We start from the raw sequence: 27,979 nt of genomic DNA on the forward strand, positions 1-27,979 counted from the left end.
GAAACCCTGACTCAGGTTTTCTACATAGCCTTTGCCAAAATGTAGCTTTTTATCTACATCTTTGGAGCGATAACTTTTCGCTATATCTCGTCTAATAGGATTACTCGTCTGCATCAAAGCAGATAAACCAAAAAAAGCGGGGCGCAGCGGGAATATTTCGGCGAAGCGGTGTATTCGTTGTTTTTGTTTTGAAAACGGGACGAACGTGCTGAGCTTGATCCACTTGTGTGACAAGTTGCATCTTTCTTGTTCTTTATCTCGATCGGCACTCAAGTGGGCTGTAAATAAAACTTGTTGATGATGGATTAATTAACGCGCGGAAACGAGAGATGGTAAAACGGACTTAGCAGGGAAAATGTTTCCAGCGGCGGAAAATTGAGATTTCCGCTGGAGAATTTTCAATTCAGGAAGGACATTCAGAAGACGAGTTAAAAGACCATCGCGTTGGAAGGACTTAATTTGGACGAAAATTAGCGAGCTAACAGAACAGCTTGTGAGTATTGATTGGGTTTGAAGGGTTAGTCTGAAAGGGAAGGAGATTATCCGCCCCTTACTGTCAAAAACGCGACTGAAGCCTAACAGTATTAATCAAATATAGAAAATCTGGCCATTTTCATGTCTACTAATTTATCTATATTATAAAAGCATATGTTTAGATGCTGAAAATAGACTTTTGGATGATTTTTATCAATTTTCTTACAGTAACAACTGTTTTTAGAGGTTCTAAGTAGCTATTTTCACAATGAAACCCTAACCCTAACTCTCTATCTTACGGCTTTGGCCAAAGATAATCTTTGATGTTCAATCGTCAGTTTATCCATCAGATCAAAGCCGAACAATCTTTATTACAGAATGAATCCAATTGAAGACATAGAAGAGTAGCCTCGAATTAGGCAATCTGGTATCGTCCCCGTCTCGGCTTAATTAATCCTATCAAAGATCTAACATTTAGCAGCAGTAACTTAGTACCATTTGGGCACAGTGGACGCACACCCAGGCGCGAAATTTTCTCGATCGGGTTTTCGCGTTCCCCTTTGCGCGCGAATTTGGCGGTAGAGAGTTGTTGCGCCGCGGCGCGCGCGCGTTGACGCCATCTCATCATCGTCCTGTTCCTCTTTTCCTAATTTCAATATTTTTCAACAAAAAAATTTTCAACAACCTTAAAGTTCACTGAACAAAAAACTGAAAGACAGAAGAAAGAGAGCAAACAGTAGCAACAACAAGAGATTCTTCCTGGATTTTCGATCGAAGAGTTCAACAAAGTCGACAAGATTGTGCCCAAACCTCAATCCGGTAAGTGCTCTTACAGTAATCATCTTACAGTATTGAAATCTACCAAAATCGATAAACGAATAATCCAAAATCATCTTTTCCAAAGAATGATAAAAACCAGCCCCGGATTATTACTATCCATCTAAAGTTTATGGCCTCCAATCAACCCCCCTCATCCGGAGTCATCCCCCTTTTTTATGTCCCTTCTAGTTGAGTAACTTTCTACAAAAAAAAAAGTGTTCTGCGGTTGTTTACGCCTGTGACCAAAAATTCCAAAAAAGAAAAAGGGAAAATTTGGGTTTATTTTGGGTGGTCGAAAAAAAACTTGGCGCATGTTATTTTCTTTCCTCGCCAAGCAAGGGTAAATCTGCAGGTGTAGATATGCATCTGGGTTTTCGCACTGTACGGGGCAGCGCGTCGAACCAGATGTGTCTCTGATAAGGACACCCGCCGAGCGTAAAATGCCCTTGGACTGCATTTTACACCTTTTACGGGATACGTGAAGCACGAGAAGGGTCGAATAAATACTCGTGAATTTATGAATTTTGAGTTGGGGAAAATTTTGGCTTCGGTGGCACGTGATATCGAAACGATAAGATCCGGCGGAATTCGTTAGATGTGGCGCGGCTTTTCGAGAACGTAAGAATCGAAATTTCAGAGCAAATGAAGAAAGAAATTTTCTTCAAAATTTTTAAAAATTTGGGTGCCTAACAAGGTGCCTTAGTTTCGAAACAAAAGCAGCAACTATCGTTGAAGTGGTCTCCTTGTGCTCATAATATCCTCTTGTCGCCGGCGATTTGGGTACAATTTTGAAATTTGAAGAAAATAGAAAATTTTGCGCTAAACAATGGACGGAACCTTTCGCAGCCACTTTGATTTGAGCACCTCAAAGCGCGAAAAGAAAATTAAAGTTAACCAAAGCGTAAATGAATAATTTTGTCAATTGTTGAAAAATAGCGGCTTGTAATTACAGTAGTATCGAATACGCAAAAATTATCGGTGAAAAAGACGGTGCTTTCTGATTGAATATTGAGCCAATTACTAAAGAAGGACTCTGGGCTCGGCATCCTGTGTAGAAAACCTGAATCAGGGTCTGAAAGATATTTTTGGAAAAGCCGCGTAGCGGCTTTTTTAAGAACGAAGCCGCTTCGCGGCTTCGCCAATATTTAAAGATAGATTGAAATGGTAATGTTCCGAAGCAGTTTTGCGGCTTCGTTTTTAAAAAAGCCGCTACGCGGCTTTCCTAAAATATCTTTCAGACCCTGATTCAGGTTTTCTACACAGGATGCAGAGTCCAGGAAAGAGTTCCTTGGGTGACGACATTTTAGGTCGAAATAAAGAAGACCGATAAATTATTTACTCGAGTACTTATAAACAGGTTGGGCTAATATTAGCGAAATGCTTGAGACCTGGCGAGGTAAACTTTTCCTGCCTCTCATCTCCGCCCCAACAGCAGGCTTTTTGAAGTCCGTCCGGCAAATCCGGCGCTGTTTACGGTTAACCCCTCTTGAGACACATTTTTTTTCGAAAATTCTTCTTTTGCATTTTTAGGGATTTTCCCTTTTTCGCGCCGAATTAACACAAACAATTCTTTTCCCCTTCCCACGCTCTTACAGAAGTCCACCTGTGCAACTTTTAGGGCGGGCTGTTTTAATCTCGAGGTTCACTACTTAGACTTCTTCAATTATGTATTAAATGTCAGCAGGTAGCTCGGAAACTCGCCGCCCGGATCAATCAGAAGTTTCTTTTGAACTCGCATCTGTTTCGATATATTAACATGTATATTTGATTTTTGATTATTTTTTCTTGCATCCGAGTTAAATTTATTTAAGCGGCGGGGTCTTTTATTAGGGTTAGGCTAAGATTGTCTGAATCAGGAATTGAAAGCTCTTCAATGAGAAGCCGCGCAGCGGCTTTTTTCTTGGTCAAAGTCGCGAAGCGGCTTCGCAAAACTATCATTTCAATCTTATGTTGAATTCTGGCGAAGAATTCTGCGGCTTCATTTTTTAAAAGAGCTGGTTTGCGGCTTTTCAGGCGCTGACTGAGAAAGCGGAGAAAGTCTAAAATGAAAAGCCGCGCAGCAGCTTTTTTTAAACAGAGCCGCGGAGCAGCTTCAAAAAATTTTCATTCCGATCTTATGTTGAATTTTAGCGAAGCCGCTCTGCGGCTTCGTTTTTATAAGAGCTGGTTCGCGGCTTTTTAGGCCCCTAACTCTAAAATGAACTATTCAGAATAGTCTATTCTTCAATTGGCGTCATAAACATCTGCCTTTCTTTTTATTTTCCAATCGTAGCTACAGAAAATATACTTCATTAATTCTGACGATTATGCATCGGAGAAAACAAGCGACTGTTTTCTCTCTCATTTCATAATCCAGTACCTGGTAACAGCGCTTTTCTTTGCAATAGCAACTGATTATGCCCGAATCTGATTTGTCCTTGCTTTTTGACGAGTAGCTGGACATAATGGACAGCTGATTAATTCAGCATAAACAAATCGTACATTATTTAATAAATAAAAATAAATTATGAAAGGTGTTTCAAGGCGGCAGCTAAACCTTAATGCACCTGTCCTCGCTGCAGAATATATGAGAGAGTGGTAACAAAAGCAATTCTGATTTTTCAGTTTATCCAAACATGTCTTCCGTCAGGCTCAAGAAATATTTCCTAAAGAAGGAAAAACAGAAGCAGAGAATGAATCCCCAGGAGCTTTACAAAAACACTGGTAATGCGACTATCTCGCCACATAGCATGAACATTTTAGGACCCGACTTGAATTTACCGCAGCTTTAAAGTTTGATGCTTCCCATTCTTGAACTTCAGCCTGAGTTCTATCAACTATTCAAGAGTTGCTAAAGCAGCTTTGTTGATTGAGAATATGTCTATTTTTTGACTAACAGACGGCTCTATCAAGGTATTATTGATCATGAGGGGTTTCATGGCCCCGGCAAACTACGGAGAAAACCTGACTCAGGGTTTTGAAAAGTTCTAATGAAAAGCTGCGTGGCGGTTTTTTTTAAAACAAAGCCGCAAAGCGGCTTCGCCATAGTAATCTTTCCATCTATTTCTTTTCAGGACCCTGACTCAGGTTTTTAACACAGGAGGATATTCTTAGACAGAACTTAAATTAAGTCATGTGATCAATTTTCACTCAGCATCAATCTTTTTCTAAAACTTATATTTCCCCGCGGATGTATGAAAAATTTATGAGATTTGCTTTTTGCTCAAAATCAAATCAGGCCGCTCAATCGAGATTTCACGTCGGTCTTTCCGGTTGTAATTCAGCTCTGTCGGCGCTGAAAATGGAAAGGGTTGTAAAATGGAGACATCTCAAAAAGCGAGTGCCCACTTAAATCCGCACCGTCCATTCGCGGCTTTTTGTGACTTAGACTCGCTCTTAGCCGTAATCCAAAGAGGGCAAATTTATTTTACAATATATCAATCTTTCAATCACGCGCGGCCTCAAAGTGGTACCCACGCTCTAAGGCCAGCGAGACACATTATCGCTAAATAATCTCAAATGATCCCTTCGCAAATTTGAAAAGGTAGTAGTTGCCGTTGCTTGGGACGAGTGTAATTGCTCAGTTTCTCCGTAATTTTGGCACTGCTAATAACCGCAAAAATCGCAAGCATTTTTGACGCATTTTTTGCACGATGAAATATTTTCAAGCCTCGATTTTCAGCTGGAGATTTGTGCATTTGACTACGATCTGTTCGTTTTCTGATGCTTTACGCTCCTTCCTTTCTTGTCCAAGCCCTTCATGGGAGTGTAATTTCCATTTTATTGGAGTGAAAAGCCTTCACTTTGAGCGTGAAGATGGCCCTTGACCGAAGCGCCCTGATTTTACACTGTGTTGAGTGTGTTGATTCTAATTTTGTAAAGCGTCTTGATAAACATCCCCAAGCGCGGATGTTTTATATCTCCATCGGCATTGCGTGCCCATTGATGGGGTTATTCACTTTCCCAAATAAAGTTCCATTCATCGAAAGCAATATACCGTGAAGATAAAAAAAACTCAAGGCATTTTAAAAATTTAGAGAAGGAAAAATTAAGATGTTCAGGTAAGTGGAAATAGAAAAATGATTCCATTGTTTGGAGGAAAATTAACTTACTGTCGAGTGCCATTCTTGGTAATTGCTACCTAGTACAATAGTTGGTAATTCTTGACCCCCTGCAGTCGCCTAAATGTCAACTTCCGGGCCCCTTTGTCGTTCTATTTATCGATTAGCTAAATCCTGGGTCAGGTACCAGCAAATCCCGACCTTCATTTTTCCTGGGAACTTTTTCAAAATTGAAAATCGTGGCGAATCAAACCTCCTTCCGGCTCTGTTTGAAGTGATGTTATCCCGAGTTTATAATATTTTGTCACTTTGTATAATTCCAAGTTTGTGAGATAATAAAATAGTAGTTGCGTCTCGTGAAGCATCCGAGGGCGCCAAAGGACTTAATGGCTTGTTATTGATAAGAGCACACTTGGCAAAACGAGCATTATGACTAGAATTTGGAGAAGGGCTTATATAGATTCCGTAGCGCATATTTGAGCTATCTGAATACTTCTGGTCTACCGCAAGCCTTTCGGAACCCGCGAGCTCAACTTGCCACAAGAATCCTCTCGCGAGAAATTCCACAATCATGAACATCCTGAATTTTAAGCGTAAAAACCGTTCCTTTTTATAATCGAATAAGTATCGCTTTCTGAGCTTATTTGCACGGAAGAATCTATCATAAATTCCTTTCATTCAATTATAGCTTAGAAAATCGATGAAAGGATTGTGGAACGGATTTTAACCGCCCTGGATAAACTACGATTCGTGTGCTTTTGTTAGAATTTCACCCCCTGACTTTCCGTCTGACGGGTTAGTTTTTACAAGCCGCTTTCAAAATATTCAAAAAATGGATTAGTCGCCTGAGCGTAAACCAAGAACGCCGAGCTTATTGAGCGCTTCCATGCTCGCCCGGAAGTTAAACTTCTAAACAATCCAAAGACCAAAATACAAAAAAAGGCGTTTTGCTTGGCGGCCGGCCAGGAAACGGCCGTGATTTTCGTGATTATGTTCAAATAACATCGAGTCAATACAAAAAGTTCTACAAAGGTATATGTACCTTATCTCGTCATTTATCGAGTTTCTCGGCTAGCGTATGTCTTTGAAATGATATAGTATTAGTACGACCTTAATCGGCATTAGTAGTCACCCGTCTAATCCTCCCAATCTGCTCAAAAGCTGCCTATATTTGGATTAGCCCCGGACAACAATGGACAAGGGGTGAAATTCAAATGTCAATAAAGGCCCTTAATTTTTTGCTTGATCATTGTGCATAATCAAGTGCATATTCTATATAGCCGCTAAGTGCTTTTTTGCACTGGACATCTGGTCGAAGAGTCGCCAAGCAGGTCAACCTGCGGCAATAAACAGATGGAACGGGCGCATCCCGCAGGCAGGATCAGCTAGGCTCAGACTTTTTAAATAGAGTCGGCTCGTTTGACAGTAACTTTACTGTATTACGCGATCTAAGGAGGGGCACGGCAGATTGCCAGTCTGGAATTATCATCGCCCTAATGACCTTTTAATACGGTAGTTTGGCTCTATTTTCGAGTCGAGTTTTTATAGTGCGTTCTAAAATAAGTTTTGTGACCAGGACGAACACTTTTTGTAATAACACTCCCTCAATTTTTGATCAGATTGGGCGGCAGATGTTTGAAATGATCCCGGGTGAATAATTCACGGTACAAAGTTGTAAACTTGATCAAAAAAGGGCGTCTGTTTCAAAAACTCAATTGACAAAGGATCCACCTTGGGACAGACAATTCTAAACTGAAAGTCAATAAATTAGAAAAATAATAATTTTAAAAGGCCACGACACGTCTATAAATGGAGACCGCAAGGCGCAACCTGCCTCTCCGAAACATATTATTTATATCTCGATATGAAAGAGCGGGCACTTTGTCCAGCGAAAAGATATATCTGTGGCCGATCCAGCTATTGGCCAAAGTGTCTTATATATTAATTAATTTTTTTATTTCAGCGATAATGATGGACCAAGTGAGCAGCCGTGAGCTCGACTCGCGAAGCATAGAGAGAATCGTCGAGCATAGGAGAGGTTCAAAACTTTATTTGAAAATTTCTGAAAACGAAATTGGCGCAGATGCGATCATTCACGTCGCTCTCCGGAAGTGTTCGCCACTTTTCGAGGAAGCGACGGGGAGAAATGAGCGCACTTATGTGAATTAGGATGAGCATTGATAATGACTTGGATACAAATTTAGCGCAATTTTAGTTAAAATTTGAGTTGAGTTTGAACCTCGAAAATCAGCGCCGCAGAGAAAAGTGACGCTGGCTCGGATCAGATGCTTCCATCGCCTCCATTCTTGAGCAGAAATCTTCAAAGTCAACAGAATCAATCAAGCTACGCATCGAAACCTCGACCAAATCCCGTCACGAGTCCGGTTTATCAGGTACGAATAATAGCGATGTCAAAGGAAAAATCAGGCGGCGCGATAAGAATCGAATAATGCCGAGGTTGATTCATAAAGAGCGGGGGAAAATCTTATCGAAGAAAAAACGCGCCCAGAGCCAATTCATTCAGTTTTATTCGCGTCACTTGAGAGTTTTTAAAACAAAAATGACAGAGAAAAACACAGGGCTTTTGAAATTTGCTCCGAGAATGAGATATCACTTGAAATACTTAGACCAGGCTCGAATTCGTGATCCTTACGCGGGGGTACTTCCAGCATCTTCTGGCCTGTCTAACTTTTCCTTTCAGAGCGGACCTTCTTCCGGAACATCCTCAACCGAACGAGGAGCATCTTACCTCGTCGCTCCTCGATCCCTCTGCGACTCAGAGCATTACACCGACTCTGGAATCCACCACACCGATTCAAACGGCATGGAAGACGAGCACCTCATCCAAAACGACCGCGAAGTGCGCCACATCTTAGGTAATTAATTCAAGTTCTTACTGTATTGCGAATTCATACGGATCCACTCATCAACGTGGCAGGTTGAATATTTTATCGCTTACTAAGTAGGTAATCTTCTGTTTCAATAGACTCAGAGTTGAGGCCCTCCTCAAAATCGCGCATACTCGCCACAGATTTTCGCTAATTGGGCGGATCAAAGGAAAAGACCTGTCGAAAGTATCCGCAGACTTGTGTGCCCAAGTGGTAATCAATACTGCGCTTGGTATTGACAATAGCGCAATCAAACGGACAATATCGAGCCTTACTTATCCATAATTTCGAGCTAATTAGCAACAACTTTCCAAAACTAATAACACTTTGTGTTTCACTTTTCTGGACCGAACACAAAAGAGAGAAAAAACACTTCCTTCTTCGAGATAAAGGCTCAGCAGGAGGCCTGTCGAAGATTAAGCCCATTAGTAGCTCATGGTGCGTGCCCAATTATCAGCCCTGCTCGTAGTAGATAATCTATTGTGATCAAAGGGTTGGGCAATTTGCGCTTCAACAAGTTACTGTAGGATTTCAAGCTAAACAATTTTTGCGTAGGACATGAGCAGCAGTTCGGAACATTTGGCCGACCCAACATGGTGAACTCAAGCGGACGTCATCAGAACGGAAATCAGCTCCAGCGCTCTGCTCTCGCCGCGCACTCAGAGGAGAATCTACAGCCCATCTTCAAGCCTTCCAATGGAACGATGCCTCCTCACAAGTCAGCAACCCAAAGTCGTAAGGCAAGCTATTCGAACTACGAGCGACGATCTTTCTGCCCCGACTGGCGATGTATTCTCATGTGCAACATGATTATACTGACGATCATAACTGGTGCTTTCCTGGGATGCTACTACTACGTGTGGCCTGAAATCGTTGCACCGCTGGTGGAGAAATCCCAGCCGATCAGTAAGTTTAAAGTATTAAAAAAAGGATGAGCTAAGCTTGAACAAGTGCGATTTGTAAAGCCGAAGTAACCGGCGAGCGACACAGACGTGCTACACTTCACCCTTTTGTTAATTACCGATTTCGGGGGCGATTTAGTGATTAACTGCGATGATGGAATATATAATAGATCAGCCTCGATCCAAAAGTTAACGACTTCATTTTAGACGGAGAATGGGCCAAGTGGAACGAGTGGTCCTACTGCTCAGCATCCTGTGGAAACGGATTCCAAACTCGCGTTCGTTTTTGCGGAAACCCAGCTCCAGAAGACGGTGGCTTGGATTGCGCTGGACAGGCTCTTGAAAACAGAACATGCAGGTAAAACGCTCGCCGCGTGAAAATTATGTTTTTGAAAAGGGCAAATTAATAATCAACCTAATTACACGCTTCCGAATAATTCAAAAGATCGCGTTTGCTCCGCTTGTTGGCCAAATTAGGAACTCGCCCGCGATAGTCATGATTGACCATATTCAATCAGATTTATTAAAATGAAAATTCAGCGCGCCTCTCTTCTGCCCCGATTGCAACCGAGTCTGCGAGCGCGGAACGCTGAATAAAGAATGCACCAAGTGCACTTGCGAGGATCACAAGATCAAAATCGTCGTCACTGACAAGACTGGCAACCCGTTGGAGAACGCGCAGATCTACAAGCTCGGCCACTACGATATGCTCGGCAGGTCTGATCGCCACGGAGAAATCAGGTGAGGAATCATTTTTGAGGAAATCGTCATGCACGTGTACACACAGTACTTGTGTTCGCCAACGCGCTCGAGCATTAAATTTAACTGATATTTAGGCTCAAGTCAATCTGCTCTAATGGCGACAACCAGCTCTTGGTGACGAAGGAGGGCTTCAACCCCGAACACGTGTGGCCAGAAGTGACAGAACCCGGAAAACCCAAGGAGGCGTACGGCAACGTAGCACTCAATGTCCTCACTCCTCCAGCAATTTCTCGTCTTCCTGAATCTAAGGTAGGAGCGTTTCGAGTACACAGGTGCTCATTTGAATTTCAGGAGCGATACGTAGGTCAGTCTTTGAAGCTGTGCTGTTCCGCGTCTAGCAATGCCAACTCCCCGACAATCTCATGGTTCAAGGACAATCAATTAATCAAGCCTGGAACTTGGTACAACGCCACGGAAAGCACGGATTTGACAATCCCAGCCGCGAAATTAGAGGATTCCGGTCTCTACACTTGCAAGGTCAAGCGCTAATTACACACTCTTCTTTTTATCTAAATACTTTAGGCCACTAATCGCGCCGGTACTGATCTCACCGAAGCCGTACAAGTCACCATTCGCGACAAGAAACATGAGCCGTGCGATTCAACGCCGAAAACGAAGCTCGTCCCATTGTCCGACGGTTGCGAGCAAAAGTCGATCGACATTGGCGAGTGCGCAAACAACAACTCGCCTTGTTTGGAAAAGTCCCAATCCCTGGACCCCTTCAAAGAGCAATGCGCCGATCAGCCTTCAAGCTTTTGCTGCGGGTAAGTGACAAATCCCATTTCCGCTAACTCCATTTGGCCCTGGTGCATTTTAACATGCGTGTAACGCGCGACATAATCTTGGCCGCTTGACTCGAACTAAATCGTGATTTCTAGCCCTTTGAAGACGGAGAAGATCGAGGTGACCTGCCGCACGCCTGGAAACGTATCGAACGAGTACAAGATCCCTCTGGTGCGAACGATCAGCTGTGGCTGCGTCCGATGCTAGTTTCTATTATTTGTCCTGAAAAAGCGACTCTTCTATTGTGCCCAAAGCGCTTCATAATTTATGCCGAGATGTAAACTTCTTTCCAAGAGTTTTTCTTTATGTACAATTGTTGTAAATAATCCTACCTTCCTCTCTGCGACTGTAAATACTCGATAAATAGCCATTCCCAATACTGACTGTTATGATTCCTACAGAAAGAACCCACCCTTACCTCAAACGAAATATATTCCAAATAAAAAAGACGAAATCATGGAAAATCCGGATTTTTCCTTTGCAAATGAAATTCAGGGATTAGAAAGCTTAATTCCCTTTGATAAGACAGTTTATCTCACTTCCGAGCAGGTGCCCTTATCTGAAACGCTCCCCTAATGAGCTTGCAAGGCTTTTTCAGCTCGATTAGGATTTCTCAAAATTAAGAAAAAAAAATGAGGCAAAGGCGTGAAACGAGTTGCGGGATTCTAATTGCAATTGACAATATTCTAATTGCTTTTTAATTGCATCAGAGGACAGTGCCTGGATGAACGCCAAGTTTTGATTAAATGTTATGCATGAAATTTCTGACCGGTAATAGTTTTACGTTCCTTGAGGTTTTCTTGATATAAATCTGATTTCGGCAAAATTCATGCCAAAATTTCAAATTTGCTTTTGCATCCGATGATGATCTAAATTTGTGCGATTCCAAATTGAAATCAAGGAAGAGAGCAAGATTTTTTTCGAGTAATTTTTTATTGGACTAGAAAGAAAAGGTCAATTTGATAATAATTTGTCTAATGATTCTTTTTTCATCCCTGTCGACTTCGAGGGGCAAATTTTCGCAGTGAGTAGTTTGGTCAGTTTCAAGAGTGAATTTAAAATTCTGAGAATTTTCTGTTAGAGACGCAATTTTCTAATTCAGGCGGCCAGAGTGATTCTTAGTCGGACATGTCCGATTCGGAGCCTCTTCGATTTCGGTTGAACTTGCTCTCGCGCACGGGGGACTCGTTCCTGGAGCTGTAGTTGTTTGAGCGGCGGCGAGGACTGCGACTGCGAGATCGGTAGTCGGAGCGTTCGCGCTTTACGTGGTCGTAGTATTCTTCGCGCTCTGAAACAACATTTTCACAATTCAAATTAACCAGATGATGTCACCTCGGCGACGTCTGTTTCTCTTCATCTCTTTCTGTTTTTCGCGATATTTCTCCTCCAGCGCCTTTCTATCCTCCTGCTTTTCATCATATCGACCGTAGACACGTGGGTCGAGCTCCTCCTTGGCTGGCTGACGGGTAGACTTGCTCCAGCGCTCTTCTGCTAGCCGATGTTGCTCGCGCTCCTTGTAATCTCGCATGGAAATTCTTTCAGAGTTTCCTTCGCGCCAGTGAGGCGGAGTGGTTGCCCTGTCAATTCGGTTCGCTCCTCGTCCTGAAAGAAATAAATCGAATCCATCGGGAATTCGTTTGGCATACCTTTAATTTTTCGCCCACCGTCATCTTTTCTCTCTCGCCTTTCTCTTCTCTCATCTCGTTCGGAATTGTCTACCTTTTTCTTCGCCTTCTTTTCGTCATCTTCATCGTCACTCATCACCCGAGCAAGAAAGTGGTTTGGCGGATCAGACGGAATATCAGATTTTTGAGCTAAATTCGGTCTTTCACAAGCAATTCTTTTAAAAATGAAGTACCTAAATTCACTAAAACACCATCTCCACGGTCAACAAGTCCTTCTTTCGCGGCTTTTTTCGCCTTCTTCTTCGCTTTCTTCTGTTTCTTTTTCAATTTCTTTTGACGTTTTTTGAATCGCCGGATTTCTTCCAAGTCGGAGCCAGAAGAGCTCGAATCGGAGGAGCTGTCAGACTCTACCGTTCAAATAAGTAGAGAAGTAACAGTTAAGTTTTTACCTGAAGAAGATGTCAAATCATCAGCGTCAATTTTCTTGCTTTTCTTCATCAGAACAAGCTCTCCACAATTAGCAATCATGCATGGATTGTAAGGCTTCGATTTCTGATCCGTCGGCTGTCTCTCAATCTTTTTCACGACTTCTTGGCCGGAGATAACTTCGCCAAAGACGACGTGAAGGCCGTCAAGATGGCTGGCTGTCTGAGTGGTGATGAAAAACTGGGATCCGTTGGTGTTCTTGCCACGGTTCGCCATTGATAGAAGAAAGGGACGATCGTGCTTGCGTTTGAAGTTCTCATCGTCAAAGTAGCCGCCGTAGATTGACTCGCCACCGCGTCCCGTGTTTTCAGAAAAGTCTCCAGCCTTAGAACATTATGAATAAATGGTATTTGTGACGATTGCGTACCTGGATCATGAAATTTCTAACAACTCTGTGGAAAATCGAGCCCTTGTAATGAAGAACTTTATTGGTCGTCTTTCCAATGCCAGCATCTCCGCTACAGAGAGCGCGGAAATTCGCGACGGTCTTGGGGACGATGTCATCGTGCAATTCGAAAATTATTCGTCCAGCGTCGACCTCGTTTATCGTGATGTCGAAGAAGCATCTCGGTCGAACATGGGCAGCCTTAAAATTCATCCTCAAATGACTGTTACTAACTCAGCTGTCCTCTCACCTTCCCCATTTCTCTATGACAACTTTTCGGACTACAAACGACGAAATACGAAAGTCTGAAAAAGAGCGGTTAGCTCTATTTCTGCTCAATTTCTTTAGAGAGCTCTAGAGACATTATACGAAAGAGATTCTGTCTAGAAGTCAGTGAAGGGCTGAAAATTTCTTCTATCAACTTTGACCCAAGTTTACAGAATAAATATAGAATGATTTATTGCATCGAACCGGATTAAATATACTTTGTTTAGCAGAGTAGATACTTTGACTGATACTTTGAACTAGTTTTCAAGCAGTGCGAAAGAATGATTTTGATAGGACTCACAGTGAAATGAACGGGAAGAAGAAATGGATGAATTTTGAATTTTAGTGAAGATGATTCAAGTTTTGTTAGTTATGAAGTCAGCCGGAAATCAGGAAGGTCTTCTTTGATGACTTCCTGATACATGCATCTGCAGATGAAGTGGTAGTCTTCTTTGGATTTGTGCAGACAAATCTGAACCTTTAAAAGAAACGAACTTCAGTAGATTGATTACCTTGCAATCCCTCGTAATAGGACGCACTTTGGCAAGAGGCAACTCAAGTGTTTTCGAATGATTTTGAACCAGATCCGCGAGGCTCTCCCACATTCCGTCAATTTCCTTCATTTCAGGAGTAATTGAGAATCCAAAGTTTCGCAAGGCTGTGAGATATCTGTAGCTGGCCAAGTAAATTGAGCAGACATTCGCGAGATAGTCTTGGCCTTCTTTGGCAAGAAGAACTTCTGTGAGGATGTCGGCTTCAGCTCCTTTGAAAACGTCGTGGGTGATTCTAAAGAAATAGCAATTTAGCCAACGACAACTGGTTGCTTTTTACCTGATGACTCGAAGGCATTCCTTGAGGAGGTTTTTCCAAACAGGCTCTGCTTTACTCAATAAAGATCGCCTCTTTGGAATTTTTACTTCTTTCTCTGGAGTTTCAACAACTTCGGATGCTTCGGCGGTTTCTTCGATTGGCTTTGGAAGTTGTTCTGATTCTTCAACAGAAACTGGAGGGATTTCGGAGTTACTTCTCGACTTAGACTCTTCGCTCTCATCGTTAGTAATGATATCCCAAGATGGCATGTTCTCGTTGTCCGGGCTTGAGATTTCTAGCTCCTCATTTTCGACGTCTTCAACTTCTTCCCCTTTCTGGTCAATTGAGCGATTTTGCGTCTCTTGCAAATCCGGAAGGTCTAAACTCAGCACTTGCGCCAATCTATCCTCCGTCGTTGGCGCTTCAATTGGTAGAACAGGTTCCGAAGGTGTTCCGAAGTCCAACCCAGCGAGCAGATCGAAATCAGACGAGACTGTTTTGGACATTTGAGAGTTTGGCAATTGCGCGATCGGAGAACTTGTATTGAACGATAACGCGTACGGGTCGTAGATTGGCTCAGATGGGGAGGGCTTTTCTTTGGAAATCTGTTCGAATTTTCGAATATCGAGAGAGAGCACTTTTGGAACTTCAGGTTTTTGAAAACTGGCTCTGGAATGGTGGGCTCTTCGTTCTTTGCTTCTTCGAAATCGCCGAAATCATCATCGTCTTCCTCCTCATTATCATTCTTTTCAGCATTCACAGGATGAGGTTGTTCTAGTACTGGAAGCTCTAGTTTTGGCAACTCTTCAGAGACACTTGGTCCAGAAATGTCCCTCAAAGCGGCATAAATATCTCCATTATTCGCTGGAGCGTTCATTTCTGCCTCTTGCTGGTGATTCTCTACGAAGCCACTTGGCATAGGCGCAGTCGGAATTGAAGCCATCGAGAAATCGACTTCAGAAACGGGAATAACTGGAATGGGCGTAACGCTGTGTTCTGTTGTATTTTCTTGTTGATTTTGATCGCTTTTCTCTGTCGGGATTTGATTCTGATGAGACGGCTCTTTGTGAAAACTATCGATTGTAGGAGCAATATGGGAAGGAGTAATTGCTGGCGCCGCTGGCTGGGACTGTAATTCCCCAGTGGCTTCAGTGAAATCACCGAATTCATCATCATCATCGTCATCTTCGAAGTTTGCTTGGATTTGTTCTTGGGGCTGCTGCTGGGGCTGGGGTTGTTGAACTTGCGGCTCTGGTCGTTGAGAAAGATCTTTTTAGGCTCAAAATTTAACTGGAAGGAATGAAATATTTAAATTTTCAGAGTCATATTCGAGCCCTTCACGAAATCAAAAAAGTTAGGCACACAGGGGAAGTCCGAAATCGTCTGCAAACTGATTTGTGCTGAGTTGTTCTGCTGCCTTATCGCCACCAGGGCCATCGCGGCGAAAAATTCTAAAGCAGCTTTAGAAAAAGAATGAAGAGTTTACTGTTCACACTGACCTTGAAAGGTAAGCTGGCCGGGAAAGGTTTGGTTGCAGACGGACCAGATCTGACCAAGGACCTCTTGAGGAAGTCGTGAATGCACCAGAAGGGGAAATAACAGATTTGTATCGATACCTTGGCCGGAAAGAGTGCAGCTTACGTACTGCAGCACTAGAATTAACAGTTTTAGGCTATTTCATCTAAAAATAAGAGGATTAAGAATGAGGGGCCTGCCATTTTTAACCTATTTGCGTTGAAAACGAAAAAAAATAAATAAAAAAAATTGGGTTTTTAGGTTAAAAAAGTTTGATTCTCGACCACCGACTCTTTGAAAGAGAAATTACCTTCGACATAAAAAGGTGGAATCTGATTATTCTGAATCCACAAGATCTGCTGAACATTTTCTATCTTCCTAAATCTGGCTGCTCCAGCATTTCTCTTCAAGTCCAGGCTTTCTTGAAACTTCTTGTTGAGCTCCATCTCCTCCTTCTTCTTATTGGCTCATTTTCTCTAGAATGCAGATGACCTTCCGGAAGGTCAGCCCTTGACCCCGGGTGAACTCTAGAACGGAGGAATATGAAAAGGGCAGAAAGGGAACTCTTGAACTGGGAAATGGACTTCAACGAGGCGGAAAAAGCGCCCCTCAGCGAGTTGAGTTGCCTACGCGAAAAAAGGCCAGAAATCGAAATCCAAAAGACCCAAAAGAGGGAAAAATACGAAAATCGACCCGTTGGAAGACCGGGAATTCGCAATTTGGAAGAAAAAGAGAAGAATTATTTGAAGAAGAAAGAAATAATTCGAAATACATTCAATTTTGGTGAGATTTTTTGAGCTAATTCTGTAGTTACTCATCGATTAGCTGTTACTGACTTTCACAGTGAAAAGTTTTCGATTACCCAACTATCGATTCTTCTTTGGAATCGAATTTTTCTATTGAAAGTTTTTCACTAGAGATATCCCGTCTTCTTACTTTACGCTGGGATCGGCAACCTGTGTAGAAAACCTGAGTCAGGATTTGCGGCTTCGTTTCTACCTGGCTTTTGTTTGAAGATCTTTCAGACCCTGACTAAGGTTTTCTGCACAGGTTGCTGAACCCAGACTGTAGGTTTATGCATAGAGACCGATTTAGCGGGATAGGCTATCCCGGATAGCCATATTTTATATGAAACGTCTGCTGTAAGTCTTCTTTCAGAAGATTGGCATTTAGCCAGGAGAGAGGGTTTTTTAAGTCTCCAAATAAAGAGCTCATTAATTTTTTCAAGCACTTTTCAATTTGAATCTGAATCAGCTGAGCAAAAAACTAACAGACATTTTTAGAGAAGGAGAATTCGAGAAAATGGGATATGATTTGTGCCTGTTTGAGGATGAAGATGTCGACGAAGAACTGATCTGTCCTATTTGCAGAGGAGTTTTAGGTAAACTTATCACCGTTTTTTTTCTTGGTTTTATTCTGTTTCAGAGGAGGCGACTTATGCTCCAAACTGCGAACATGCCTTCTGCAGCGACTGTATCCACGAATGGCTGGCCAACCAGCGAACCTGTCCTCTCGATCGGACGTCGCTCAAGAAAGAAGAACTCAACAGCGTGCCGAGAATCATGAAAAACATGCTTGGCAAGCTAAGGTAAGCCTTTCCTTTCCCATTTCGGAAAGCGACAGATGGGATCATTGTCCGAAACTGGCACCATGACTTCTGTCCAGCGGGGAGGCTGCATGATCATTCAGCTGTAAAATTAGTAGTCAAGCCTTTCTGCGGTCAAATTTTTGAACTTTCAATGTTTACGATGGCTTTTTGAAAGTTTTCAGAGATTATGTTTTCACTACATCTTTACTTTTTCAGTCTGAGAATAATTCTTAAATACAACGGAGTTTCCTACTATTACTTTTTCGCCAGGAGGTAATCTTTCAACGATGTATGCTTTATCGTCATAAATTATCACTACTTCCTCGTGAGAGTATTTACCTCCAAGACAAACTGATGTCTGTCTGCTCAATAGAGATTTGTTTGAGCCACCCTAAGGTAGGTTAGGGCTTCATTTTCGAGATAGAGCTTGATGGACAAGGCCGGTTATAAAAAGAAAACTGACAGAAAATCGCCCATTTTTTCTTTTATCCAGGCGAGATTCAGTTGATTTAGAGAAGAGTAACAGTAGATACAGTACACTTAATAACAATGGCTATTATGAATTTGCGGAAAAGGTTGAGGGATGGTAAACTCGTAATAATGAATCTTAGGGTCAAGTGCGAAAACAAGGAGCATGGCTGCCAAGAGATCATCCGCCTCGACGCCAGAGCAGATCATTCAGTTAACTGCGAGTTTAATCCTAAACGGCCAATTCGATGCGAACAGTGTTGTCTCACGATACCCAAGAATGAGCTCGACAATCACAACTGTATCCGCGATTTGCGCAAGCAAAGTAAGTAGACTTCTTCATATATCGTTTCTTACAATATCGTTTCTAGTGGCGGTCATAAACGATCAAGTAACAGAGCTGAAAAAGTACCAGACAGAACAAAAAGAACGCGACCGCGACCTGATGCTTCAAATCAACCATCTCCGCGAGCTGGTGCGACTCAACCACGCTGCCTCGCCGAGAACACCGATGCAGCCCAGAATCACCGAAATTCTCAACTGGACGGAGAGTCTTCACAGCGCCAGAGTGACCAGATGGGGTGGCGTCATTTCTACACCAGGTACGCGCTTACAGTTCGATTACGTAATAGTTACACTTTTTTTATCTTTTTAGATTCTGTGCTCCAGCGGGTCATTCGAAGAAGCCTGCTTGAGTCTGGCTGCCCAAATCATATCGTTCAAGATTTGATCGAAAACGCTCACGAGAGAAGGTGGCCCAGAGGATTGTCGACGTTAGAAACGAGGCAATTGAACAGAAGATATTACGACGATTACGTTACCAAACGAATTCCTGGAAAACAAGCAGTGGTGGTGCTGCACTGCGAGAATACACACATGCCCATTGACATGATTTCTGGTAAGAAGCGTTTTTTATTTGACTCAAAACCTGCGTAGAAACCTGAGTCAGGCCCTGACTGTGTTTTTACCCCTAACAATCTTGGCCTGACTCAGGTTTTTACACCGGTTTTCGTCCAGTTAGACACTTATCCCAAAGACTTTCTGAAGCCTAAAAATTTCTATTTAGATCCAGGAATTGTGATGATCTTCGCGCATGGTGTTGAAGATGTTTAACCTTTCTCCCTGCGATGTCCAAAAAGAGCCTGCTTTTAACTTTAAAAAAGAAATTTACTTTAAAAATGCAACTGGTGTTCTTCATTTCTACTGTATAAATTGTTCTTACTTTCTTCTTCTAAATATACCATTTCATCTTTTCCCGTTCAAAGCTTTTTTCTTTTATTTGAATCATTCAGAAGAAATGAGAATTACGAGAGCGCTGCGGCAAAAGCCAAAAACCGGCATTCTCATGTTGAATATGGGCGGGCCAAGTACCATTCCAGAGGTCAAGCCTTTCTTGTCCCGGCTATTCACCGATAGGGATTTATTAAAACTTCCGTTCAATCAAGAATTGATGGCGAAATTTATCACAGAGCGGCGATACAGGTAGATTGAGCTCATTTGCCAGTTGTAAATCTGGAAAATAGAATGATTGAAAAGCACTATTCGGAGATCGGAGGAGGATCGCCAATCGGGAAGTGGACAGCTCTTCAGGGCGATAAGATGGTCGAGTTGCTCGACGAAATGAACCCAGAATCAGCGCCGCATAAATATTATATTGGATTTCGATATGCTGCTCCTTTGACGGAAACAGCGATTTCTCAAATTGAACGGGACCAGCCAGAACACGTTATTGCTTTCACTCAATATCCTCAATATAGGTATGTCTCGTTTTTCATGGAGATAGATTCATGAATCATGAATTTGTTTTTCAGTTGTGCGACGACCGGATCTAGTTTAAATCACATCGCACGATTATATGGAGAAATGGGAAAGAAGCCTTCCTCTACTTGGTCGGTTATTGATAGATGGCCTGTTTGGGAAGGTCTTGTCGACGCTTTTGCCGAATGTACAATCGCTGGACTCAATCAGATCCCGGAAGAAGGTCTCAGTAACTCGAGAAATTTTATCTAAAATCATTTAGATCGTCACAAAGCTGTAATTCTTTTCTCTGCTCACTCGTTACCGCTTTCTGCTGTGGAGCGTGGAGATCCTTACCCACACGAAGTTGCTGCCACTGTCTACGCCGTTATGCAGAAATTGGGCTTTAGAAATCCTTGGAGAGTCACTTGGCAATCACAAGTACGTTCTCATTCTTGAAGCGAGGCTAAAGTTTTGTTCAGGTCGGGCCAAAGAAATGGTTGTCTCCAAAGACGGATGAAGTTTTAGAAGAATTTTCAAAGCGCGGAAGAAAGAGTCTTGTAGTTGTTCCCATTGCGTTTACGTCTGATCATATCGAAACCCTTCACGAGTTGGATATTGAATTTGCTGAAGAAGCAGAAAAGGCCGGACTCAAGTAAGCACTCAAAATCAATCCCCTTTTCATATTTTCAGGCACTACGTTCGAGCTCCTGCTCTCAACGACAACGCGACTTTCTGCCAGAGCTTAGCCGACCGAGTCCAGCATCATCTAAACGTTGAAATTCCGCGAGGAGAATCTTTCAACGCGCAACTCGGCCTGCGCTGTCCTAAATGCACCAATCCTTCCTGCCAAGAAATGAGAAACTTTTTCAACGAGCGCAAGCGAATGCTCTATGCTTCAAAATGAGTTCTGACACCTTGAAAGTTCAATTATTGAAACGTTGAAAGATTACCTGGCTGAAAATGATAAATAAACACGGTGAAATCTGAATTGGAGCAATTCAATGTCAACACAGAGTCTTTGACATTGAAATTTTAATTTTATTATTGTTCTTTTGGCAAAATAAAGCGGATCGTTCACTTTTCACTCTATTGTTCTTTTCAATTTTATCGTCTTTCCAATAAGAGGGTAAATTGTACATTTGCGTATTGACACAATGAATACGAATCAGCGCGCCGTTGACATTGCCAAGCCAAACAATGCATGGAAATGTTTATAGCTTCGAAAAACTCCTACAAACCGGCAAAAGTTGAAATTTTGAAAAAAACGAGAAATGAAAGTGAGCAAACCTGACATTTTATCCGAGCAAAAAATACGAAAATGGCTGAAAACAATAAAACTCAAGAGGGAATCAACAAGGACATTAAAATGTCGCATAATTGAGTCTATTGAGAGAATGAATATGAAAAAGGACAAATTTGCACAAGAGTGGACGAGGGTCAAACTGGTGAAAGGTATTGGACATTTATACGACAAAGATGGCACTAAACTGCAGGAGTTCACTTTCTCCCCGTATCAGAAAGAACTTTTTAACCAAGCCGCGCAGACAGATGAAATTCTCGATATTGAAAGATCCGATTTGATGCCAGAGAAGGGTTTTTGGATCAAAAAAGTACTCAAGAAGCAAATTATATCCGAAGGTGGAGAAGCTATCGTCTTTCTTGAGACTTTCAACGAGCTTGAAGTTGCCGTCCGAGTTCAAGCATTTGATCCAGCACTATTTACGTCGAATTACAAAGAGGAGTATTATCAGTACAAGGTCAATTTGTGTTCGGATTTCTCTGCCGCTGTCGATAAAAAGACCGACGAAGAAAATGTTATTCCGTATCACGAAAATATTGTTATGCATTATACGAATATTGAAATATTCGACAGTTTTGACATTGAGCAGAAAGACTGTTTGGGATGGATAACAATAATGGAAAAATGTGGGGCAAACTTGAGAACAAAGCTGAAGTCTGAGAATTTAAAAATTGACAAAAGAAGGCGGATTGCATTACAAATCAAAAATGGATTTCAGTATCTGTATAATCTTGGAATCGAACATTGTGACTTGAAGTTGGAGAATGTTTTGGTCCAGAAGACAAAGGTTAAACTTATTGACTTTGGACTTGTGAGAGCTGTAACTGGAAAGCAAAGTTTTCGACAGATGGGCTATGCAAGATATGGATCGAAGTTTAAAAGGATAAACAGTTTATGTACTATCAAGTTGTATTATTACTTCATAAATCTATTTTCAGATGCCGGCTCTGCGGCATTTTCAAAATCGAGTCAGCTTGTTGGGCAATCTGGCTACCTTCGAAAGAATATTTATGTATTTTTATTCTCCGATTGGATATCTGCATGGGCCCTCTTATTTCAACCTGTTGATTGTTTGGACAAGAAACAAGTCAATCAAGCTATCAAAGTAAACTCATTTCAATGTTCATTATTCAAAAATTATTAGAAGTCCAAAGCAGAATGGATGCGCGGCTCCCGGGAACCGACAGTTGAAGAAATTAATCATACGGAAATCGTCTCGGTCAAAACTCAATGTCAGCATGCTCTCGCCGACGACAATCTACAGCGGACCATTGGCCTTTGCAATTTGAAGCATGCATTTACGAAGATCATGAATATGGATATGAAAAATTTATCGAAGAATGTTCTCGATCAAAAAGATTCAAAGCTTTGCGTTGTCGTTGCTGTGACAACTTTAGTGAAATATGCATTGGTTCATGATTTAAATTTTGAGGATAAGCGTGACGATTTTACGACTGAAAAGATCTTTATTTTATTGACGATGACAGTCTACCCAAGAAGTCTAGCAGGATTAAATTTGAATCCAAAGAAAGAGGAGCTGCGTTATCAGTCATCTAACATTCTAAGTCTTTTAAATAGAATGAAGAACAAAACATTCTTGAACGAAAGTGGCTGGGAAATGATTCGCACAAATGCCCCTTTTAAACCTCAAAAGTCGATTTGTGATTTCGAAGAAGGTAAAGTCTTCATTAAAACTCTTTGCGTATGATGTTATTTTTAGTAATTCTCAACGAAAATTTCAAATTTGATAGACCACTTGCAGTTCTTGGGGCGTACTTGCACAAAGACAAACCAGAAGCTGAGTTTCATCAAATGGTTCTTGACCGGGTTGAATCAAAATGTTACGTTATTAAAAACTCTCAAATCGACATTGGAGGTGCGACTCTGAGAATTCCTATCAAAAGAGAATACTACGCACCAGAAGAATGCATGAAAAGAGCCGCACGTCAGTGGAACAAGTATCTATGGGATTCAGATGGAAGACGAATGTATCTTGTCAATGAAAATTGCAACAATATGGGGAGGAACAAATGGTATCTTCTTCCACAAGCGTATTCTTTCAAGCTCATTCCAAGGTGATTCTGGTCAACCCACTTATTGTTGAGTACGTTTCGAAAAGAAGGATTGTATTTTGCCTTTTTGTATCTTATATATGTCTCCTCAAGGTGCGTTTCTTACTCGAGAAAATACTTCCTTCCGATAAGAAAACTGTATGAATGACTTTCAATATCAATAAACAAACTTTTAAATTGAGTCATGTGTTTGATATTAAACAAAATCACTAGCAGGCGTGGCTTTTAAAACTCAGCAATCGAACAAAGCATACAGTAGTGATACAGAGATGTTCATTGAAATATGCGGTACAAAGATTTCAACATTCATTTGAAAAAAGTTAAGGTTTACTCGTTGCACTGTTGGTAGCGCGGCTCGTTCAAGTTTATGTAAAATATGAAATTTTCCATCCAGTTCCTTCGCATTCTTACCCAACAAGAAAAGACTTATACTTCCCTCTTATCAAAAAAGCAGTTGGAAAAGGGACTCTTCCGAAAATCTTTAGGCCTGAAGAATTTCCGTTTTTGCAATATAGGAATAAGGTCGTAATAAAAAATGTGCTATCTTACGCCACCTGTCGACCCATTGAAGTGGTGGAATGATTTTCGCGGACTATGATATCATAAAAGAAGCATTTGGCAAAAAAGAGTTGTCCAATCGTCTGTACTCTGAGAAGATTCAAGTGGACAATGATCGCTTTTTGAAAGATTGGGGAATTATTGATACAGCCGAGTCAATTCTTGGAAAAGATGACAGACTAGTCAAAAACGGGGTTGGTATTTCCGAAGGCATCGGGGACGGATACTACGACGCAACTCATCGAAGATTGCGTGTCCATTGGCATGACACAATCAAACGCCTCGTCGGGAGAAACAAGATCTCGGAAATTATCCAGCATAGCTCAGCACAAGTCAATGCTATTCTCAAGGCAGAAGGCTCTGTTCCACAAGGAATTGACCCAAGAGAAGTCTTTGTCAATGGGTGAGGTTTATAAAGAACTTGATTGTAATTTATCCGATAATTCTTAAACCTTAAACAAGAACGATGAATGTAGTCACAGGGTTCTCCTTAGGAATCCTCTATGATTTCGACGATCCAGATTTCCAAGATCTTTCCCGCTACGTTTCTGTCTTCTTCGAAAACATGCGTGAGATGTACGTCTGGAAACTGCTTGTCGATAATCTTCCTGTATGGATGACACAGAGCAAGCTCCTCACTCCATTACACAATCTGAATCCGATGAAGAAATTTGTGCCTGACTGGTGTCAATATATCTTCCGACAAATTAAAATCCACAGGCAAAAACTTGACCCTGCCAATCCGAATGATTTTCTCGGTAATTCAACGAATTCTTCCATTTTGCTAAGCTTCAGATATACTTCTCATCGCTGCTGAAGGAGACAGCGAACTTGGATACTTTACTATTGCTTCGACAATCATTGCACTTTATCTTGGAGCGAGTGATACCCTTACGTTGGGTGTAGGGCGGCTACGTTCGAAATTTCGAACGCCGTTCGAAAAATTTTTGAAATTGCTTATAAAAATGAGCCTATATGCGCTCCGCGCCTGATTTGTAAGAAAACTCCCTCATAATGATGCCAACTTCCTTAACTTACACGATTACCATGATTTCAGCTCATATTTTGGTAAAGATTTTTGGGAAATTTCGAACGCCGTTCGAAAAATGGGCCCAAAACCGATTTCGAACGTAGCCGCCCGCCACCCCTTACGTTAGTGCCTAAATTCTTTTTTATAACTGGAGGTCCTTAGAAATACAATGCGCTGGATGAGCTTGACGCTTGCGGACCATCCTGAAGTGCAAGAAAAAATCTTTGAAGAAATTAACAGATCAATCGAAAAGGATGGCGAGATTATCCGAGAAAAGTGTCCCTACACACGATCCGTTTGCCTCGAAAATATGAGGTGGCATCCTGTGGTCGACACTTTGCCCCACAGAGCGACAGCCGACGTCACTGTCGCTGGAGTCAATATTCCCAACGGAACCATTATGCAAGGTATCATTGCATATTTAATGATTCTCTTGCATTTCCTTAGCCGCACTTACTGCTGTTATGTATGACCCGAAAAACTTCCCGAATCCTGAGAAATTTATTGCGGATCGCTTTGTCGTTGATGGCGAGTTTGTCAATGATGTCAAGGTCTGTGGATTCTCTCTTGGCCTAAGAAACTGTATTGGGAAACAGCTTGCGATCGAACAATACTTCACTTACACTGCTAATATCGTTCGCGACTTCAAAATAATCAGGAACTGGTTTCTTTCAATTTGTTGAATTCGACATTGCCTAAAAAATCGCACTAAAGAACAAGTGGAAATATGGAAATTGCGAATCACACCGCAATTCTGATGCCCGCCGAAATTAACAGAGTACGATTTGAAAAACGACGCCCTAATTGAAACACTCGTCCTGGAATAAATTATCTATTCATATTTTTCCTGCAAATGTAGAATGCTTCGATATGTATATCTTAGACTACAGAAAAAGCCACGAGATAGAAGTTCAGTAAAATGAACTGAAATCTATTGTCTAAAGATCACGATGACTTTTATTTTTCTGTGATTGAAGTGTGCTGGCAAGTGAACGGATTTAAAAAGGCAGTGGTGAAAAGTGAGTGCTAGTTTTTCTCGTGGCCGACCATGAAGTAGTCTAGCTTCTTCATGTAATCGTCTTCTTCGCTGCCTTGGAGCTGAACCTGCGTTTATTAATAAAAAATGTGGCCAAGCTCTAATCACCTTTACAAACCACGCATTCTCGTTTCTCGGGTAAATTTGCTTCACAAACTGGATGTCGAAATTCTTTATTCGCTCCATCCAGTTGCGCATTAATAGTCGGATGTCGCTGTCTCGCACTCTTTCCGACAAGAGGCGGCAGGAGAGCCTCTCTTTCGTCGTGCGAAGCTGGCGTAGATCTATCCAGCCTTCAAGGACAAGCGGGCAAACCTTGATCTCCTTGAGCAAGCCATCGAAATAAAAGAAGCGACCACCGATGGCAGCGAAAGGGTCTCTTGCGTCCATCTGGATCTCGATTGGAGCCATTTCGAAGTAGTCGACGTAATACATCACCATCGAAGTCGGAGTCTTCCACACCCAGCCTGCGCATGGCCCTTCTGTGACTAGAGTTTCTCCGTCTTTTTCGAACTAGAAAAGCTCTCAAAATCATCCAATAACCAGGAACTCACCTCGACTCTGTCCTGTCCCTTCTTCAACAGCGCCAGCATGAGCGCATAGCACTGTCTGTTCCTCATTCTGACGATAAAATTCGGCATTTCTGTGCCATTCTCAACAATTTCGAATCCTCGTTTCTTCCGTTTTTCTTTCTCGAGTTCTTTTTCCGACTTAACGCGCGTAGGATCTTCTTTCAAAATGTTCTGATTGAACGGGTCGACCAACTTCTTTTTCTCTCTTGCGTTGTCGAATATTTCTTCTTTGAGGCATTCTATTTGCATCTTGAAACGCTCCAGTCGCTCTTTGAAGTCTTCCTCCGTGTGAAGTCCCCTAATTTTATTTTAATTCTTGCGCTGGGACGATGTAAACTTACCATCCTCGAATGTCGATTCTGTACCAATCTTCAGAATTCAGCGCCGGGTAAATTTGATCATGCACTCTACGGATGATGAAACGGCGGCCGATTCCGTTCTTGTAATGTACTCCAATTTGATGGACCAAACTGTCTGGGTCGTAAAGCTTCCGTAGTTTGCCTGTCTTGCAAGCAGTGGTGATGACTATCTCCAGCTGGCGCTTGATCTTGGCTCCCATGTCAAAGTAGCCTGGTCGAGGAAAGAGCAGCATCGGAAAACAGAAGAGCTTGATGTGCTGATGATCTCCGAGAACCTCCTCCATGTCGTAAACCTAATAAGGGATGAACATCAACGACTTAGGAACAAGCAAGTATTAACCTTTGTCTGACCAGGCTCGATCTGCTCCATCTTAATCTCATCTGCGTAATTCTTGTCTTCGCGTTTGATTCCCTTGTTAATAATTTGAAAGATGTCAATTGTATCGTAGACAATTTCTGTGTTCATGCTTTGTCTTGCTAGAATTTTCAAGCGCTCTCCAAATCCCTCCCATCTGAACAACGGTCCGACGGTGGGAGTGTAGTGGTTGATCTCAGTAGCGTGGCTGAGAACTTTCGCTTCGAGGTATCTTTCGTACGCTTTTTCGTCCTTCTTTAAATCTTCATCTTCGCTACTGTCTCCGTATCCTGATTGAAAGCGTCTATTGCAAGAGTTAGTAAAGGAAAAATGAAGTTGCCAACCTTAATTTTCCAAGATAAATGTCAGCAGAAGCGGCGTGCTCATTCAGAGTCTTGAATTCTTCGTATTTTTGGTCGCAGGCTCTCTCGATGTCTAAAAGCAAATTTGAAAACGAGTTCTATGACGCCATTACATGAGAATTGAAATTGCTTTCAAAAAAGTTTTCACCTGAAATTGATTGCTTCACCCAGGCGTCAAGACTCTTATCAAAGGCATTCATCACTTCCTCTCTATTTCTGTAGACGACTTGCATAGTTTCCTTCGTCCATCGAGGCTCGAATTCAAGAATCGTTTCGAGATACTTTGAGTGGATGTCGACAGCTGGATAGAGATACTTGGCAGCTTCGTCTCTCAAGTTTTCTCCAGTCAATTTGATTGTAGACTCGATATTGTGCTGCTCGTTCTGAAAAAAAAGAAATTGAAAATTTTCCCTCTTTTTTTTTGGTTTCAATTCCGACCTCCTTCAGGGCCTTATGAATTTCCTCTGAGCAATCTTCGCACAAATTCAGCGGCAGCGCCTCCTCGCACACTTCTTTTACTTCAAATGCTTCCTCAGAATCGCTTCCAGATTTCCTCCTGACTTTTCGTTTGATTTTTGCGGCCGAAATCCCGCATTCCTTACATTTGAAGAGCGCCACGAAATCGCCGCACCTGTCGCAGTCGACTTTTTCGAAGTGCTCTGATAGTTCACAGCTTCCGATAACTGGCTCGAATCGGAGGTTGTCTGGAATTTCTTCTTCAACTTCTAGCGGATCATACGCGCTTGGTTTTAACATTCTAATAAAGATATTCGTGAAAAACGC

General features: G+C 42.0%; 8 protein-coding genes across 10 annotated transcripts in view; 5 read left to right on the forward strand and 3 right to left on the reverse strand.

Moving 5' to 3' along the window:
- The window catches only part of LOC145696263 (ferrochelatase, mitochondrial-like), a 40,675-nt gene that overhangs the window by 3,611 nt on the left and 9,085 nt on the right, over positions 1 to 27,979 (forward strand). Inside the window, exons 2-7 of one of the 2 annotated variants that reach the window (XM_081773264.1) lie at positions 19,105 to 19,294; positions 19,336 to 19,569; positions 19,624 to 19,793; positions 19,833 to 19,990; positions 20,032 to 20,204; positions 20,243 to 20,540. The exons of the other annotated variant lie outside the window; for it this stretch is intronic. Coding sequence (XP_081629390.1) covers positions 19,110 to 19,294; positions 19,336 to 19,569; positions 19,624 to 19,793; positions 19,833 to 19,990; positions 20,032 to 20,204; positions 20,243 to 20,456 — 1,134 coding nt within the window. The 5' untranslated portion in view covers positions 19,105 to 19,109 and the 3' untranslated portion in view covers positions 20,457 to 20,540. Of the gene's footprint in view, positions 1 to 19,104; positions 19,295 to 19,335; positions 19,570 to 19,623; positions 19,794 to 19,832; positions 19,991 to 20,031; positions 20,205 to 20,242; positions 20,541 to 27,979 lie in introns of those variants that run through there. 2 annotated transcript variants of the gene reach the window in all.
- Positions 1,129 to 11,120, forward strand: LOC145697091 (cartilage intermediate layer protein 1-like). Its single transcript, XM_081774243.1, has 11 exons — positions 1,129 to 1,293; positions 7,297 to 7,364; positions 7,583 to 7,726; positions 8,035 to 8,209; positions 8,777 to 9,127; positions 9,331 to 9,481; positions 9,664 to 9,864; positions 9,960 to 10,134; positions 10,177 to 10,362; positions 10,408 to 10,649; positions 10,764 to 11,120. Exons 2-11 carry the CDS (start codon positions 7,302 to 7,304, stop codon positions 10,873 to 10,875), a joined length of 1,800 nt encoding a protein of 599 aa, XP_081630369.1. The 5' UTR covers positions 1,129 to 1,293; positions 7,297 to 7,301; the 3' UTR covers positions 10,876 to 11,120.
- On the reverse strand, positions 11,590 to 13,471 carry LOC145696262 (uncharacterized). Its single transcript, XM_081773263.1, has 7 exons — positions 13,415 to 13,471; positions 13,147 to 13,365; positions 12,743 to 13,103; positions 12,527 to 12,700; positions 12,315 to 12,482; positions 12,001 to 12,270; positions 11,590 to 11,956 (listed from the first exon to the last, which is right to left on the reverse strand). The coding sequence occupies exons 1-7, from the start codon at positions 13,421 to 13,423 to the stop codon at positions 11,787 to 11,789; spliced, it is 1,371 nt and encodes a 456-aa protein (XP_081629389.1). The 5' UTR covers positions 13,424 to 13,471; the 3' UTR covers positions 11,590 to 11,786.
- Positions 13,598 to 16,202, reverse strand: LOC145698484 (uncharacterized). The gene is made up of 6 exons (XM_081775686.1): positions 16,067 to 16,202; positions 15,741 to 15,893; positions 14,953 to 15,510; positions 14,263 to 14,887; positions 13,944 to 14,217; positions 13,598 to 13,903 (listed from the first exon to the last, which is right to left on the reverse strand). The coding sequence occupies exons 1-6, from the start codon at positions 16,200 to 16,202 to the stop codon at positions 13,802 to 13,804; spliced, it is 1,848 nt and encodes a 615-aa protein (XP_081631812.1). The 3' UTR covers positions 13,598 to 13,801.
- Positions 16,380 to 19,070, forward strand: LOC145696264 (E3 ubiquitin-protein ligase NRDP1-like). Its single transcript, XM_081773266.1, has 7 exons — positions 16,380 to 16,539; positions 17,040 to 17,137; positions 17,182 to 17,344; positions 17,956 to 18,137; positions 18,184 to 18,414; positions 18,468 to 18,710; positions 18,879 to 19,070. The coding sequence occupies exons 2-7, from the start codon at positions 17,059 to 17,061 to the stop codon at positions 18,923 to 18,925; spliced, it is 945 nt and encodes a 314-aa protein (XP_081629392.1). The 5' UTR covers positions 16,380 to 16,539; positions 17,040 to 17,058; the 3' UTR covers positions 18,926 to 19,070.
- On the forward strand, positions 22,003 to 23,019 carry LOC145699678 (uncharacterized). The gene is made up of 2 exons (XM_081776949.1): positions 22,003 to 22,528; positions 22,573 to 23,019. The coding sequence occupies exons 1-2, from the start codon at positions 22,015 to 22,017 to the stop codon at positions 22,929 to 22,931; spliced, it is 873 nt and encodes a 290-aa protein (XP_081633075.1). The 5' UTR covers positions 22,003 to 22,014; the 3' UTR covers positions 22,932 to 23,019.
- LOC145698485 (cytochrome P450 2C42-like) lies at positions 23,503 to 25,328 on the forward strand. The gene is made up of 5 exons (XM_081775687.1): positions 23,503 to 23,885; positions 23,945 to 24,240; positions 24,278 to 24,377; positions 24,675 to 24,919; positions 24,960 to 25,328. The coding sequence occupies exons 1-5, from the start codon at positions 23,503 to 23,505 to the stop codon at positions 25,193 to 25,195; spliced, it is 1,260 nt and encodes a 419-aa protein (XP_081631813.1). The 3' UTR covers positions 25,196 to 25,328.
- On the reverse strand, positions 25,465 to 27,977 carry LOC145696259 (uncharacterized). 2 transcript variants are annotated; one of them, XM_081773260.1, is made up of 8 exons: positions 27,635 to 27,977; positions 27,345 to 27,579; positions 27,179 to 27,269; positions 26,820 to 27,138; positions 26,462 to 26,772; positions 26,103 to 26,418; positions 25,657 to 26,061; positions 25,465 to 25,610 (listed from the first exon to the last, which is right to left on the reverse strand). In XM_081773260.1, the coding sequence occupies exons 1-8, from the start codon at positions 27,950 to 27,952 to the stop codon at positions 25,539 to 25,541; spliced, it is 2,067 nt and encodes a 688-aa protein (XP_081629386.1). In that variant the 5' UTR covers positions 27,953 to 27,977; the 3' UTR covers positions 25,465 to 25,538. The 2 variants fall into 2 exon arrangements, with proteins under 2 accessions (XP_081629386.1, XP_081629385.1); XM_081773259.1 differs by having other exon boundaries at positions 25,465 to 25,616; positions 27,635 to 27,975.

The sequence above is a fragment of the Oikopleura dioica genome, chromosome 2, assembly GCF_907165135.1.
Source record: "Oikopleura dioica chromosome 2, OKI2018_I68_1.0, whole genome shotgun sequence".
NCBI lineage: Eukaryota > Metazoa > Chordata > Appendicularia > Copelata > Oikopleuridae > Oikopleura > Oikopleura dioica.

What these genes read in the sequence shown, in the direction of transcription:
- LOC145697091 (XM_081774243.1), top strand. Translation starts at nt 7,302, where the DNA reads ATGATGGACCAAGTGAGCAGCCGTGAGCTCGACTCGCGAAGCATAGAG. An exon ending in CTTGAAAACAGAACATGCAG is followed by an intron (nt 9,482 to 9,663) that starts GTAAAACGCTCG and finishes ATGAAAATTCAG; the next exon opens with CGCGCCTCTCTTCTGCCCCG. An exon ending in CCTTCAAGCTTTTGCTGCGG is followed by an intron (nt 10,650 to 10,763) that starts GTAAGTGACAAA and finishes CGTGATTTCTAG; the next exon opens with CCCTTTGAAGACGGAGAAGA.
- LOC145699678 (XM_081776949.1), top strand. Translation starts at nt 22,015, where the DNA reads ATGCGCGGCTCCCGGGAACCGACAGTTGAAGAAATTAATCATACGGAA. An exon ending in GATTTGTGATTTCGAAGAAG is followed by an intron (nt 22,529 to 22,572) that starts GTAAAGTCTTCA and finishes TGTTATTTTTAG; the next exon opens with TAATTCTCAACGAAAATTTC.
- LOC145698484 (XM_081775686.1), bottom strand. Translation starts at nt 16,202, where the DNA reads ATGGAGCTCAACAAGAAGTTTCAAGAAAGCCTGGACTTGAAGAGAAAT. An exon ending in CGGCCAGCTTACCTTTCAAG is followed by an intron (nt 15,511 to 15,740) that starts GTCAGTGTGAAC and finishes GAGCCTAAAAAG; the next exon opens with ATCTTTCTCAACGACCAGAG. An exon ending in GAATGCCTTCGAGTCATCAG is followed by an intron (nt 14,218 to 14,262) that starts GTAAAAAGCAAC and finishes CTATTTCTTTAG; the next exon opens with AATCACCCACGACGTTTTCA.
- LOC145696259 (XM_081773259.1), bottom strand. Translation starts at nt 27,952, where the DNA reads ATGTTAAAACCAAGCGCGTATGATCCGCTAGAAGTTGAAGAAGAAATT. An exon ending in GGTGAAGCAATCAATTTCAG is followed by an intron (nt 27,270 to 27,344) that starts GTGAAAACTTTT and finishes ATTTGCTTTTAG; the next exon opens with ACATCGAGAGAGCCTGCGAC. An exon ending in AGGGACAGGACAGAGTCGAG is followed by an intron (nt 26,062 to 26,102) that starts GTGAGTTCCTGG and finishes GAGCTTTTCTAG; the next exon opens with TTCGAAAAAGACGGAGAAAC.
- LOC145696264 (XM_081773266.1), top strand. Translation starts at nt 17,059, where the DNA reads ATGGGATATGATTTGTGCCTGTTTGAGGATGAAGATGTCGACGAAGAA. An exon ending in CCGCGATTTGCGCAAGCAAA is followed by an intron (nt 18,138 to 18,183) that starts GTAAGTAGACTT and finishes TATCGTTTCTAG; the next exon opens with TGGCGGTCATAAACGATCAA. An exon ending in TGGCGTCATTTCTACACCAG is followed by an intron (nt 18,415 to 18,467) that starts GTACGCGCTTAC and finishes TTATCTTTTTAG; the next exon opens with ATTCTGTGCTCCAGCGGGTC.
- LOC145698485 (XM_081775687.1), top strand. Translation starts at nt 23,503, where the DNA reads ATGATTTTCGCGGACTATGATATCATAAAAGAAGCATTTGGCAAAAAA. An exon ending in AGAGAAGTCTTTGTCAATGG is followed by an intron (nt 23,886 to 23,944) that starts GTGAGGTTTATA and finishes ACCTTAAACAAG; the next exon opens with AACGATGAATGTAGTCACAG. An exon ending in GGAGCGAGTGATACCCTTAC is followed by an intron (nt 24,378 to 24,674) that starts GTTGGGTGTAGG and finishes GGAGGTCCTTAG; the next exon opens with AAATACAATGCGCTGGATGA.
- LOC145696262 (XM_081773263.1), bottom strand. An exon ending in TTAGAAATTTCATGATCCAG is followed by an intron (nt 13,104 to 13,146) that starts GTACGCAATCGT and finishes TAATGTTCTAAG; the next exon opens with GCTGGAGACTTTTCTGAAAA. An exon ending in TGGTGTTTTAGTGAATTTAG is followed by an intron (nt 12,483 to 12,526) that starts GTACTTCATTTT and finishes GACCGAATTTAG; the next exon opens with CTCAAAAATCTGATATTCCG.